Source organism: Aplysia californica, unplaced genomic scaffold (genome assembly GCF_000002075.1).
Source record: "Aplysia californica isolate F4 #8 unplaced genomic scaffold, AplCal3.0 scaffold00321, whole genome shotgun sequence".
Taxonomy (NCBI): Eukaryota; Metazoa; Mollusca; class Gastropoda; order Aplysiida; family Aplysiidae; genus Aplysia; species Aplysia californica.
In genome coordinates, this window is record NW_004797591.1 from 555,243 (window position 1) to 570,312 (window position 15,070).

The window sequence follows — 15,070 nt, forward strand, 5'->3', positions numbered from 1 at the left end:
ACACGAATAATGCCAATTTCTGGGTATATTTCTCATCCATGGCATGCGCATATTTTTTTAAAAAACAGCTTGATTCTGAGAAAAGTGAAATGGCTCAGTTTGATTTGGTATAAATTTGGCATGCCAATACATTTACTTGGCATGCCAATATTTGGCATTTATCCCTTATCCCTCACCCCCCCCCCTCCCCCTTTTTCCGTGCCCGTTCCGCTCTCCTTTCTTTCGATACGTTCAAACCTCAAAATGTCTCACTGAAAGCGTATAAAGGGAGTGTCAAGAATCGTCATCTGCTTGTTTTTGCACAAGATTGTGTTTCGGTCGCCGTTTTCGTTGTTGCTGCAACGGTTGAGGCTGTTAATATGATTGTTAATTCCGCAGCTGTCAGTTGGGTTTGTTTTTCGTTTTTCTTTTTGTTTCTGTTTGTTGTTTTGTTTGGGGTTGGGTTTTGTTTTTTGTGTTGGTTTTTTTGTGGGGGGTTTTTTTGGGGGGGGTGTCATTTGTTTGCCTTTTTTAAACGTGGCGGAGTGTGGGGTCTACTTTCTAGATGAGAAAGGATGTGAACTTTGAGATGGTCCTCCGCGGATTTAAAAAGCCAAGAAGAGGATAACAGGTTAATCAAGGAGCACATGGTGTAACTATCCTATACTCTTTACCTGACGAACAGTACATATTATAATTGCTCGACACAGCCACCCAAACGGCCCAATCTAAGTCAAACACGGTCTGGGGGGCTCTCGTGGTCTAGAGATAGGTACGGTGTTCGCCTCTCATGCAATACGTCCCGGGCTCGAAACCTGACAGCGACGGAAAATTTCCGTCTCTGAAAAAAAAACTTCTTTCACCTTCTCTGCTCTCTCTAATCATGTTCTATCGTCTCCTTTCGTCTCCACTTTCTGCCCCCCCCCCCTTCTTTGGCCCCTCATCTGGGTTCCTGGTTATTTCTGTTGCCTTTCTACTGCTGTTACTAGGCTCCTTCTTACTGCCATGCTGTCTTTCAGCCACACCCCTGATCTTAGGGTAGGTAAGATGTAACGCAAACATCTAGCGTTCTCGGATAAGGGTGTAAAAATATCGAAGGTCCCGTGTGCAAATGGCGCACACTAAAGATCCCTTGGTGTTCCTAAGATCGACAAGAGTGGGCTTCGGCCGCTAGCCGGGCACAATTCAAAAATCAATTCCTACCAAACTGAAAATGCTTAATGTGACCTGCGCGCTCATTTGACCTTCGGTAGTTGCGAGCATCGTAAAACACTTACCCCAAATTTAAAATAAAACCCACGATCTTCGTTTAAGCTTGTATTGTTTTGAGATTCCTACGGAGCTTTAGAAAGGCAACGATTTGGGTTTTCTCGGGGTACCTTTCTGTAGAAGCACTTTTCAAAGCCACTTATACGTAGTAAAATGATGCTAAAACCAAACACAAAAATTCACACACAAAAAAGGTGGAATATCGAAAAAAAGGAGCAGCGAGGTACAACCAGGAGTAGGCCATAAAACAATTTCATCGTTCTCGGTGAACGAAACGTCACCAGTAAATCCCGCCCCTCGTCAACTCTGTTATCACCATGTGTGACGGGAAGCGCCAAGATATCATCGAGGCGCCATTTTCTCCGGACGAAATTGCAGCGTTTGGGAGCTTTGGGGGCGCGATTTCATTAGTGCATAAGTCAAAACACGGTGCTTAACCCCGTGACTTTTGTTACCTCCATACATTGTCAAGAGAAAAACGCGCAGCAGAACTTGAGTAAGGGGGTGGGGTGCTAATGCACAACACACTGTTTTATAGATGGTTTACGATGGGCTGAGAGAGATAGAGGACAGAGGGGGGGGGGGGGTGAAAGAGAGAGAATGAGTTAGAGAAAGAGAGATGGGAGAGGGAGGGGAGTAGAGGGAGGGGGAGGGAGGGGAGGGGGGAGAGAGACAGGACTTACGCGAAGATTTAAACTTCAGCTAAATCCAATCTGCAATCATCTCTTCAAGTTTTCACTTCTCTGCATATTTCATGAGCTATAAGAAAGAACTTAAACGCTGAAAATGCAATAGCTTATGTCACTCTGCACAACGACAGGCCAAACAAGAAGGCTATACATGTATTTATTAGATTTCTCAGGCGGATTTCTGAGAAAAAAGAAAAAAATCATATTCACGCATTACCGGTCCTTGTCATTTTGTGCTCAGATCAATTAAGATAAACAGACAGAACCAACGGAGGGGAAGATAGAGATGAAGGATTTAAAACTCTCTGGCACACATTGTGAAAGCACGACGTGCGTGTACCTCACCGGTATTCAAACAGCTGAGTATGGTATTAGAGGTTTAGCGTCTGTTAGTATCTGTCCTGTTGTTGTTGTGGTATTACGCTCTCTAAGCTTTTAAATACTTTCACATAATATGCCTATCCATCGAAAAAGAGGGTGGGGCAAGAATGGGGTTTTCTAAGATTTGCGCTACAAAAGCTTATCTCTGAGGTTAAATAATATTTAGCCAAGAAGAGCATAAAAGATGCAGAGATGCACTGAAACGAAAGCAGCGCGCGGTAAACCTACAATAAAACAAAGAGTCTCGACCGCTGCACAATAAACCGCTGCTCGACTATCAAGTACGAAAGACCCGAGACAGAAAAGTACTCCGAGCTGTGTGTATGGAAAACTCATCAAGGGAAACGAGATAGGCCCTCTCGTCCGTGCCAGTCTGGTGGGTAAAGCCATCCACTCGACGAGCTGCGAGGATCAAGCTCTTTTCAAAATACTCATAAAACATATAGCGCGTCTGTTTGTGGTATCACTTCTAGTCCAATCATCTGGGCGAGAAAATAAGAACTTTTGCGGACTAAAAGTCTCGGCTCTTGTGTTTAGTGCATGACGTGTACACAGGGGAGCTTATTTATGAGCTTGGGTATTTGGGACGGTGGGAAAAAGATAGGAAAAAACGAATAAGAAAACTCAATGGGAACCAAAATTATATTATTTAAAAAATATTGTCCAAAACATAAAAAGCAACAACCAAAGAATCGAAAACGCCTTCAAGAGAGGTATGCAAGAGAATGGTACATCGCAAAACGTTTTTCTAACGTACGTGTCATTTTATAAAACAATAAGAGTAACCAATTCATGGTAATTCACTGGTCCCAAGAATTCAAAATTCTGACTAGGACCCATTTGCAGAGAGAGGGAAGCATGCGGACATATCTGCATTATGCTTTTAACAACATCACTGAGTTTCCTTCAGAAAGTGTTGATATTTCAAACGACTTGCCATAGCTCGGATTCCTTCTTCAAAGTCACCATGAATAATGTGGCGCCTAAAGAACTCAGCACCTGTACAAAACTAAGTGTTGTTCTGCCTGACGATGAGACGAAATCGGAAAAGGCAAGAGCGTTTAGCCGGCTGAGTTGGTGTGATAAAGGACACATTCCGCAAAGAGTAACACAGAGAAAAAAATAGGGGATAAAGCTAACATCGGAGTCACGAAAAAATACACACCCGCGAACATTTTTTTTTTTTTTTTTTTGGGGGGGGGTAGTGTTTTACGGCTCTCGCAACTGCGTAAGGTCATATAAGCGCGCGGGACTCATGAAACATTTTCAGTTGGTAGGAAATTTTGAATTTAGCCCGGGCGGCTGCCGAATCCTACTCTTATCGATTTTGGACCACCAAGGGATCTTTAACGTGCGCAACTTGCACACGGAACCTCCGAGAATTTTCACCCTTGTCCGAGATATCAAGGTGTAGATTTTTCCTTCCATAAGATCAGGGATGTGGCTGAAAGACATATGTATGCACGCACGCATAACAGATCTCTACCTAATATCGAAAGACACTTGAACTTGAATGTCAAAAATCCATTAGAGTAGCTATCAATGTCTCTTTTTTTTTCAACGAACTTCTTACCTTGAGTTTCTTTTCCAAGTGCTTACACTCTCTCTCCAACACGTCCTTGGTCCCATAGGTGAAATAACAAAACTGTAACGAAAAAAACAAAACATTACATTAATTTTTTTTTTAATCAAACAGATCGTACTGGTAACATGTTTGGGTCAAGAATTAGTAAGGAAAAAAATAACATCTCAAGCGGACGAGTTTGTAACTCGATAAGCCACAAAGGGGAAGTAAATGATGCAGGCACCGAACCCAAAAAGTAGTTGTTTTTTTAAACTTTCTTTTTTTTCTTTACTGGGGTGGTGGTGGGGATGGTCGTTTGTTTCTGTTTTGTACTTCTTGTTTTTCTTTCGTGGTTGGGGGTGGGGGGGGGTGCATGGGCCTAGTCAGTATATAATTTATTTTTCTTCGTCTAATCAGGAGTTGATGTTATTGTTTTCGTTTTCTTTGTTTGGTTATTTGCTTGGTTTTAGAGGGGGGGGGCGTTAAATTTTTTTGCAACAGAAGCCAATTTACACTATGCAGCGGAGTTAAGTCGTGCAAAGAACAGTCACACTCATGTTCGTCCAGCTGAACACAGTTGTTCGCCAAACAGGCCACACATAACTCAACAAGATCTACCCTAGGCTAGGATCTACCCAAAGACGACGGAGGAAAAGAAGGCACTCACAATTTACAATCATTATCCACATAATAAATAGTGACAGCTTTGTTGGAGGGATGGTGGCTAAGTTATTTGCGTTGAAAATCGATACATAGCTCTAGGCCTCGGCGACGTTTATCGGATACAAAGATACTAACGGTTACCAAAAGGCTTAATTCTGCCTTAGCTATCGTTGAGAGCATCTCCCTCCTAAATCCGACTCGTTCGCGAGAAATAAACCCTGCTCATCCTCCAATTATACCGTAAACACTGACACTAGCGGTAGTTTCGTATTAATAAAGCCGTACCTTTTGACTGGCGACTTACCAGGAAACTTGACACGAGAAAAAAGTATTTAATACTCAAATCTTATCACACGAGCGTCCAAGAAGGATACGATTACATGCAGATGAGAGTTCACGCCCTGGGATTTAACACTAAGAGGAAAAGAGAGGTCACAAAGTGTCAGGTTCAGTCCCAAAGGTCAATGTTTGAGAAACCTTTTGTTATTCTATTATTTATTTATTTATTTATTTATTTATTTAACTATTCGTTATGATTAATTCCATGGCGTCCATTTTTCCTAACCCTTTTAAAGTATAATTGTTCGGAACAATTCTGTCTCTGAAAGCCGCTACGACAACTCGGGTAACGTTGAAAATCGTAAACTGGCCAAACCAAAGCATTAAAAAAACACGCGAAAGCGGAAGGGGGGGAGGTTAATTTATTGTTGAGATCATGCTGGGGTCTCTCCTTTTTCCCATTTCGTTTGTTGTTATTCTTTTACGGTTCGTTTGTTTCTGTTGTCTTTTTTACTTTTTTTATTTGGTTTGTTTTTATACTTCCGGGTATTTCTTTCTTTTCAGTCACAGTCACTTTGTTTTCTTTCAACCAGGAACCTTGCAATAACACTGGCTCACCATAATGAGGGTAATATGGTCGGACATCGTTCGTCGTGCAGTGTACCAACGAAGATTTGTTCATGACCCATTCAAAAAAAGAAAAAAAAGCAATTGCTCAAAATCGACTTTGAGAAAAGCAAATGCGCCTTCACTGTAAGAATTTTTGTCGTAAGTCCTGGCCGGCATGCGCGGTATGAGCCCAGGGCATGGGCATGGGATGGGGTATTCATGTACCTCCAGCAAGACGAGAAATCAAAATGGCGTTGATGGAATATTTAACTACAACCAAACCTGTGTAAGACGCCACCCATTGTCAATGAGAAAAGTGGCTGTATAAGACAGGTGTCCGTCTTAGGCAGGACTGATCAAGATGAAGAAAACAAACCCCATTCCCAATCGAAAGTAGCCGCATTATTGTTATTGTTGTTGTTGTTGGTGGTGGTGGTTTGTATTTTGTTTGTTAATTTTATTTTGTTGCTGATTTTGTGCAAGGGTGACAATAAAACGAAATGTGTCAGACAAGGAGGGCCGAGTGCTATGGTAAAACAAACATATGGGTCGCCACCACTCGAAGAACGAGCGACGCTTCTGTCACAAGTCCATGTTGACGTCCATTGTTACTTTGTTACAGTTACAGACTGGGTAAACAGTGACCACTCATCTCACTTACAATTTGTGTATGAGTTATGGGCGGGGCTTATGGGTTATGAGGGATCACACGCTTACCTCACCAGCAGCTGGAAATTGGTAGCTATTGGTAAACAGTGGGAGAGGCCTACGCAACATGATCGGTTGGAGGGACTACTAACAACAACGACAGGTGATTAAATTATGACGGGTCGCCCACCACGCCAGGGGTCAAAGCACAATTTCTGACAAAACGTAATGGAGTCACTAAGGTGGTGTTAATACTCAATGTGAAAGGGGTTGCGTGTTAAAATAATGGTGGCCGCGGCCGCGTTGGACAGGTGCCCGTTTTACATAGTTAAATTATATAGAAAAAACGCAAGGAGGGGAATGGAAAGTGTCCGTTTGTACAGGTGGGCGTCTTATAGAGGTGGCCGTCAGGGCAGGTTCGACTGTAATTTACAAAATACGTAAACATATACGCGCGCGCGAGCACGTGTACACACACACACACACACACACACACACACACACACACACACACACACACACACACACACACACACACACACACACACCTTTATGGCTTATATTGTTGGTGCCAAAGCTCAGTTCCCTAAGCCTGATTCCCGTACAACCCCCCCCCCCCTGCCCTCACCCCTTCTCCACTTTTTTCCTTTGCACAAAGACATCCAGTGGGTCGACGATTTATAAGAAAAGACCCATCGCACACCAGGAGACTCTCAACCTCTCTAATGACAGAATAAAACAAAACAATATCTTTGCTCAGAAGCACAAGGGTGAGGTTCACTTTTCTTATCGTCTGTGAATTCTTCCTTCTTAAATCTTTTTTACTCTTAACTCTAAATCAAGTGTCCTTTTTTAAATGTAGGACACAATTTAATCATCTGGGAGGCGGGCTTCAACCCTGCCTGTCAGGACCAACACGGGGTGAGAGGTGCAAAACCTCCCGGCAGAATAACCGAAGTACTCAAAACCAAAAAAAATCTCCCCAAGTCGGAATCAAACTCAGGTCTGCTGCGTGCGGCGGTGACGCGCCTAACCGCTACACCATAGACGCCGGCCCAAGTGCTCTCGCTTCGAAAATTCTTCTTCGCCAGGATGCTTAACTCGTTTATCTCACGTAACAAAAAACACCCCACTAAACACATCATGTGTTGTTTTGAAAGCCAAGAACTTAACCCCCGCTGGGACTCCAGGTTGGGAGGAAGCGTTATTATACAAACACATGTATATATTATTATAGGCGTATAATCCGGGACAGCAGACCTTTGACCTTATCTTCCATTGTGCTCGCAACGCCTAATCTAAACGCTCCTATTACCGCTTCCATGTCGCCAGGTATCAACAGTCTCCGAACTAGACTTCGCGAAAACAGACGAAAGCAAGCGTTGAGCAAACAAGAGAAGAAAGCTCGCAACGTGTGATCCCACCAAAATACGAACAATGAACATGCCACTTGAAAGTTCTTAGTTCTATCAACAGACTGCTGTGGAAGTGGGGAAGCAAAATAGAGTGAGCAATTTGAGTGAATTTTCTACAAACAGATTTGACGTAAATAAAGCCCACGATTTTAGAGCACCCGTGTCATTTATACCCTGCAGAGGTGTGAGGCTTTATTAAAAACGTATTTACAGCTCTGTATCCCCTCCGGTGAAAAGCCAACACGATTTTAAAAAGACCTTGTTAGAGAGCCGGTCCATTCTAATTTTATTGTCTTAGTTCCCATGAGAATGGGGCAGGGGTTGGGGGATGGAATATATCATTCACACATATTTGACATCGAACCCATTCGAACTGGTGAGAATTGGGGAAAACAGGTGGACGCAATTGCAATTTTCCTTATGCATCGTCCTTCCTGCCCAAACCAGACATCTAATACCCAGTGCACACTGCCGATCTGATTCATTTGACTGAATCGGGGCCATGAAGGAATATCGGGCTGGCCCTGCCACATCACCATCCAGTGTCAGATCTGCGACAGACATCGGAGATCATGGTTCTCCATTCATTCCTTTGCTCGGATGGTCTCAAAAAAGCTACAAAAAAGCTACGTTTCCCTGATTTTTTCCTGTAACCCATTTGGTTAGGATCCCTAATTAGATTGTTCTTGGTCTACCTCTGTCTCGTTTGCCTTCAATTTTGCCAGTGAGAGCTAGATGTTCAAGACCCTTACGTCTATTCAGGTGTCCCAAAAACGGCATTTGTCGTTTCCTGATAGTTTTTAACATTGAGCCCTGACTGGATCGACTGAATCCGATTGGCGGTGTGCACTGGGTATAATCCACAACAATTCGATCGCAAGTTGAGCGGCGTGCTGAAAAGAGTTTGCAGTTTTAAAACACTACCAGGAGTTGTCACCTCATGCTAGTGAAGCTCTCGTGGGATGTTCGGTTCGGCCCTTTCTTCCGTTACTCGACCTCTCGCAACCCACAGATTAAAGGCTCCCACTGCCTTTTGAATGTAGTTAGATATCAAAAGCTTCCGGTCTAGACTTTGCAGGGACAGAAGAAAACATGACAAAAATGAGAAGAAGGCTCATAACATGTGATCGTGAGTACATGAACCTGCCTCCGGCTGTTCTTAGTTCTTACCATGTCCGCAGACGTAAGGAACCCCGGACAGAGGGAGCAAAGGCAGCAAACGGGCTGCATTTTTTAAAAATTGCTATTGAAGAAAACTGTCGCTCGCAATCGTCGGCATTTGGAGTCCAAATATTTGACACCCTTTCTGAGATGCATAAGCAGAGAAGAGAAACATTCATGATCTTCTCACAGAACTTCACAATTTCTGTAGAATAAATGTAAGTAAAGTTCGCGGCACAACGTTTACCATGGTTGTTAACCCCCCTCCCCCTCGACACGCACACACACAAGCACACACACACACGCATACACACACGCACACATACACACACACACACACACACACACACACACACACACACACACACACACACGTAGTCGTAGCTGGTGTGTGTCATTTATACTCCACAACCTCTCTGGCAAATAAACAAAATAATAATAATAATAATAATAATAATAATAATAATAATAATAATAATAATAAAAATAATAATAATAATAATAATAATAATAATAATAAGCATTATGATTAATTTTTTCAACAGAATTGTCAAGATCCAAGCACTGTCCACTCTCGAGGACAAGGCGTGCCTGTGATATCACTTGCGTTCATATTCATCTCACCAAACAACTGAAGCAACCACGAAGACAAATCGAACCCTGTCTATTCCCCTAACCTGCGGTATGAACCTGCCTCTGGGTTTTTATTGTTCTTACTACATTAGCAATTTACGAAAAGACTGCCACCTTTCTCTTCAGTTTTCTTTTTACGAGATCAATGCGCAGACGAAGAAATGGCGCCTACCCATAGCAGACGCGACGACTTCCCCACAAAGCCGCCAAGGCTCCATGCGATCCAGAAATGAAAACAATACACCTTCCGGGAGTAAACAGAAAAGCAGTATGCCGTCGCGTTGCTCACCAGAGAAAACAATCACGCGGGCTGACGGTGCCTTTGCCCTGCCGGCGTCCCAAAGACCAAAACCTTTTACTCTCTCGGGCCTGCCATCGTTTTGATAAAGCGCAAAAGATTGAATTTATTTCCTGAGCGGTAACGAATAATGACCAACAGCGTACTACTCTATATCCCTTTACTTAATCTTCAACAGATGGCAATGGGCTTTCAAATGAAAGACAGTTACACCGTGACGAGAGAGTTCAGAAACATCTGGCGCAAGACAATACTGACTAAATGTTTAATTTTCCACAAAAGAGGATTGTACGTCAGTTTCGCACCCGGCAGATGACAGGTTAAAATTCCAGGTTTAAGAAAAGACAAAGCATGCGAACCCACCCACCCTCCCTTTAACAAGTGAGTATTAAGTTGTCAAAATTGGGGCTTAAGAGTGGGCTTTATTTGGGTTTTGGGTTTTGTTTGTTGTTGGTGTTTCGTATTGTACGTCTATTTTTGTTATTTATCTATTGCTGTGTCTTTGTTTGGGAAGCTGTTTTGTCTGTTGGGTGGGGGGGGGAGGGTTAGAATTTGTAAATGTTTTACGCGCTCGCAACTGCATAAGGTCATATGAGCGTGCTGGATTTTTTAATTAAAAATTTTTTAATTTTTTTTTTTTTTTGGGGGGGGGGGTAGGGAGGGAGGGGTGAATGGAGGTTGTCACTATGGGGAGGAGGAGAGTATGTTGTCTGTTTAGGTCTAATACGTTGTATTCATTTGAGAGGAGGTGGGCAAAGCTTTTTGTGGTATGTTTCGTTTTGCTGGGGAGAGTGAGGATGAAGGGGGAGAGGTTGGACAAAAGCATTGATACTTAACATGATTCCCGCTGAATTATCAACAATAACACAACATTTGAATAAAAGGAACAAATAATGTGTACTACGTCTCAACATATTTGAAATGGAAAAACAATCGATGAGCTTTGTAATTTCTCTTTTCGAAATTACTGCCACTTACTGGCCCCTATTTTGCGCGGTTTGGAACATAAATAAGCAGTCATCCGGTTTATAAACCGAGAGAAAAGGCCGGCTCACAAATGGACCACGTTTTCGTGAACGACTTTCAATGTGCGTAACTCACTCCTATCAGTTGGCTCCCCTTGTCTATTCTAAGATGAAGTAATGACCCGTAGGCGATACTGACGCCCACAAGGAGATAAAGAGGTTCACTTGAAAAATGAAAATAAAATAATATGTATGTGTTCACGTCTAAGTGGCCTGCGTTGTTTTGGGGCAGATGAAAACAAGACGACGCTTGGTATTGAATTTCTATGACGCGACCTTGTCATTACAATTTTAAGAGCATATTTAAACTAAGAAGTAGCACCAGTCGCAACGTTTTGCGAGAGAAGGAAAAGAATGACCATTGACCATGAATGGGCCAGCTTTCATGAGACGATCCGACTCCGTGACCACGTGAGAGAAGCAAATGACAGTACCTCTTTCGAAAAACCCCTCAGCGATTGACCCGCTCGGCAGAGTTTACTTGCGTGCCTAATTTTTATTTCTTTTTAAATCTTCTCGGCTGAATTCATGTATGTGCCTCAAAACAAAAAAACAAAAAAAACGCCCTGTGAAAATATGCTCGTAGTGTGTAAAATTTGTCGCCTGCCACTCGCCTCCCGTCACATCAACCCGTGCACAGTATGGTATGGTTAAGGAGCCCAAAAAAGTTTATTGCCTGAGCTCAAACAGGGTTCTTAGATGGATTGCAAATTTTAGTAAATTATAGAGAACAAAACGGCGTTACATGATAAAAAGGTGGATTCTTAGAATTAGAAGGGAAGGGTGCTTACCTAACGGAGGAGAGGAATGGCGAGAAGGGGGAGGAAACGGAAGAAAAAGAGCATTTTTTTAAAAAGTATATTGTCATTTATATTCATGTGCATCTTAAACAAAAAAGGAGATCTTATCACTGACTCATCATTATACTGAGCAGAAAATAAAGAGACCCCCCAAAAAAAACCTACTCTCAGGAGCATCACAAGGATCTCGTTATTCAAGGCAGCAAATTAGCATCAACACAATCTATCAACGTACCGGTAGGGTTTTTGTACCCCAACCGCCACCCCCACCCCCGGACCACCAGCAGGCTCTTTGGGAGGGCACCCCTTCCCTCTTTTTCATATGCTTTCCGCTTCAACACAAATGAAAAAACATTCCAACAATAAAAAAATTAGATATTGCAAAAGGCTGGAAATCGGTTCCAAGGATAACCAAAGGGGCAAAACAAAGTAAACTGAAAAATTATGCTAAACGTACAATCACACTCATGATTGTAGAACTTGGTCAAGTTGTGCTTGATTCTTTCACTGTAAGCTTTAAAAAATTAGCGACTACAGTTTAATTTTTCGTTTTAGGGATTCGCAAATCATTTCAACAAAATGCAGTTACTTGAAGAGTTTTCTTTTCTTCTTTTTTTTAACAAGTAACAGAGTTCTTCCATTAACTAAACTGCAGCAGACAAAACTCGAAATTGTGAAGGCACACGCAAGGGACATAAGCACAAAAATTGAAGAATGAAAACGTAAAAGACCAGATTGTAATACATTTTTAATTCTCAACAATTACACATGCCTTTGTCTTTTTGAAACATACAAGTCGACAAAATGTATTTGTCTTAAGCAAAGTTATACACTAGATGGCAGGGACAACAGACTGAGACGTTTTAACAAGACTCAAGCTCACAACAGAGCAACAGCAACGTTAGCAGGGGAGGAAAAGGAGCAGTAACAGGTGAAAAGGAGGAAGACGAAGTAGAACAAAATTAGAAAACATCCAAGGGAAGACAGGAGGAGGAGGAGGAGGAGGAGGAAGAGGAGGGAAAGGAGGAAGAGGAGGAGGAGATGAACAAGGAGCAACGATACCACAGAAGAAGGAATAAAGTAGGCAGCAGCAGTGGAAAGGAGAGTACAAGCAACAGAAGAGGAGGAGGACGAAAAGAAGTACCAACAACAGCAGAGGAAGGGGACGAGATGAACAACAAAGGAGGAGGAGGGAAAAAAACAGAATGAGAGAAATAAGAGAAGCAACAGAAGAGCAGAAAGAGTTTCTGGAACTTTAGTGGGTAGACTTGATGTCTTTGCTACAATGGCAGTGGCAATAAGAGCAAGAGAAACAGTACAAACAGCAGCAACATAATAATCAGCATGCCCTAACACAAGAACTTGACAGGAAAAAATTATCATTAGATTCATCTTGATAAAAGAAATGAAAAACAAAAAGAACACCAACCTTATTGATAATCCTGTGTGCAAAAAGGGACGGCCAGCTTTCTCTCTGTTTGTGAAAATTCAAGGTCACAAGAGCATCGACACCAATAGACAGATAATTGTTCATGATGAAAGTCTGAAAATATGAAAGATAAACATACAGTTGAAGGCACACTACACTTGTGTTGTATTCTAATTTGAGTTAAACAAAAGCACATTGACACAATAACACTCATTTAATGCATGGAAATCCAAGACAAACAATCTGTAAAGTAAAGCAACAGTAACAAAGTAGAACCTACTTCTATTACCCTCCGAGAACTTAATAGAAAAAAAAAACCGAACAATTATAATAGACATGCTTATTTTGATTTTTATAGCAATACAGAATGTGTAAGAAACACAAGAACTAAGAAATTACCAACTCCTGATGAAAATAGACACAAACAAAACATGGCTAATCTGTCTTTACAAAAGGGTCATTGCACTGCCATTGTATCACTTCTTGTGTCATCAATATTTAACCAAATAAGGAACCACTGGCTTATGTCCCTGAACTTCAGATTTTCAATAAATCAACTACACTACGCATTTATGTATGCAATAGTTGTTCAAGTCCATGTGATTGCCTGCCACCTGTCACATGTATTCAGAAGGGACAAGCTTGAAAAACCAAGAGTAAGAGGAAAATGGGATCTGTGTCACATCTTACTTTTGACGGCCTGGCAAATCCAAAGTGCTTTTCATGCCTTATGTCCACAGTCCACCTGCAGAATTAAAACAGACAAAGAAAATGAGGCCAAATGATGGAAATAAATTAGATTCATTATGCCAACAAGAACAAAAGCCAAATACTGTATATCTGTTTTAAGGAAAGCCTAATGGAACCATATTGTGATAACGCCGAAATGTAACATTAGGTCCAGTATAATTGAAAAGCAAAAAATATGTAATATAGTTGATCATTAATAACAGAGCTAATACTGATCATAATCATGACAAAACAACAGCAAAGCAAGGAACATGCTCTTTCCCAGCATTAACAGTGTTCACAAATCGCAACCAAGTTAATGCATTTCACTTTTTTCCTTCAGTTATGTGTCCAATCTGCTCCTCTGAGGAGATATCTTTTTTCATATAATTATTTCTATGTTGTGATTAAAAAGAATAACTAAACAAGAGGAAATATTATTTTTTTCACTCATTCTTACCTGTCCAACTGAACAGCATGTGCTTTGATAACGTTGTTCAGAATTTCCTTTACATCCACATCGCCCGTGTAACCTTCTCCCCAACCCAACACACGAGACAGATCATTTCCAGTTCCAAGGGGAAGAATGCACAGTCTTGGCGGATTCTGCGAGATAAACAGGTGAATTATATTGGGTCAGAAGCTAAAAAAAAGTATTAAACAATGAAAACATCCATATGAGAACAAAGAAAAGTAATGAAAATTACTTAAACATAACCGTCTTCTTTTCTGTCTCCCCCCACCCTTACTCCTTTTGTTTTTGTCTGTTTCTGTCTGTAAGTCTTTTCATCATTATGTTCCTCAACCTCTCACTCTCTCTTCTCCATCCCTCCGTCATATATCTTATAGAAAATATTCCAGTTGCAATTTCGATTTTTTTTACCCCACCATACGTTGACCACAAGAATGAAAACCGTACATTGCTTCAGTGTGACTATGTGTATTTCAAAAAATGATTAACCAATAAGTAAAAAAATACATTAAAAATGAAGTAAAGGTTAGATTGATGTATTGTTTTTTAGTCAACCTGTTGAGAATAGCTTACATAATGTACACATACAGTTCTCCTCTCTCCCTCTGAAGGACAGAGCAGCAAAAAACAACATTCACTAAGAGAAGTGAAAAGAAAGAAAGATAAGTCTATGGGTACATTTTGAAAAGTAAACTATGACTTAACTCTCTTATAAAGATAGATATTCAATAAGCCTGCCTCTTTTACACACCTTGGCACCTCATTCCATACCTGAAGTTTGAGTTTTTCAATGGCAGTGAGTACCCAACCAATGGTACCATCTCCACCACAGACAAGGAGTCGGAATGTGACATCAGGAAGTAAATTGCACCATTCTAACGCATTTTCAGGTGACACATCTTGTATATCAATAACCTGAACAGACAGAAATACAAACAATTTATTTTTAAAATCTCAATTTTGCTTTAACACTCTTCAAACAGAAACAACGTTATAAAACTTCAATCAAACATCCCTAATTTAAAAA

At 41.3% G+C, this 15,070-nt stretch overlaps 1 protein-coding gene across 2 annotated transcripts in view; it reads right to left on the bottom strand.

Annotated features, from left to right (window-relative positions):
- LOC101850734 (diacylglycerol kinase epsilon) overlaps positions 1–15,070 on the bottom strand; it is a 90,927-nt gene that overhangs the window by 65,322 nt on the left and 10,535 nt on the right. For both annotated transcript variants that reach the window (XM_005102322.3, XM_035970793.1), the window contains 5 exons: positions 14,815–14,958; positions 14,032–14,177; positions 13,533–13,587; positions 12,843–12,956; positions 3,892–3,963 (listed from right to left, as the gene is read on the bottom strand). In XM_005102322.3, coding sequence (XP_005102379.1) covers positions 3,892–3,963; positions 12,843–12,956; positions 13,533–13,587; positions 14,032–14,177; positions 14,815–14,958 — 531 coding nt within the window. The remainder of the gene's footprint in view (positions 1–3,891; positions 3,964–12,842; positions 12,957–13,532; positions 13,588–14,031; positions 14,178–14,814; positions 14,959–15,070) is intronic.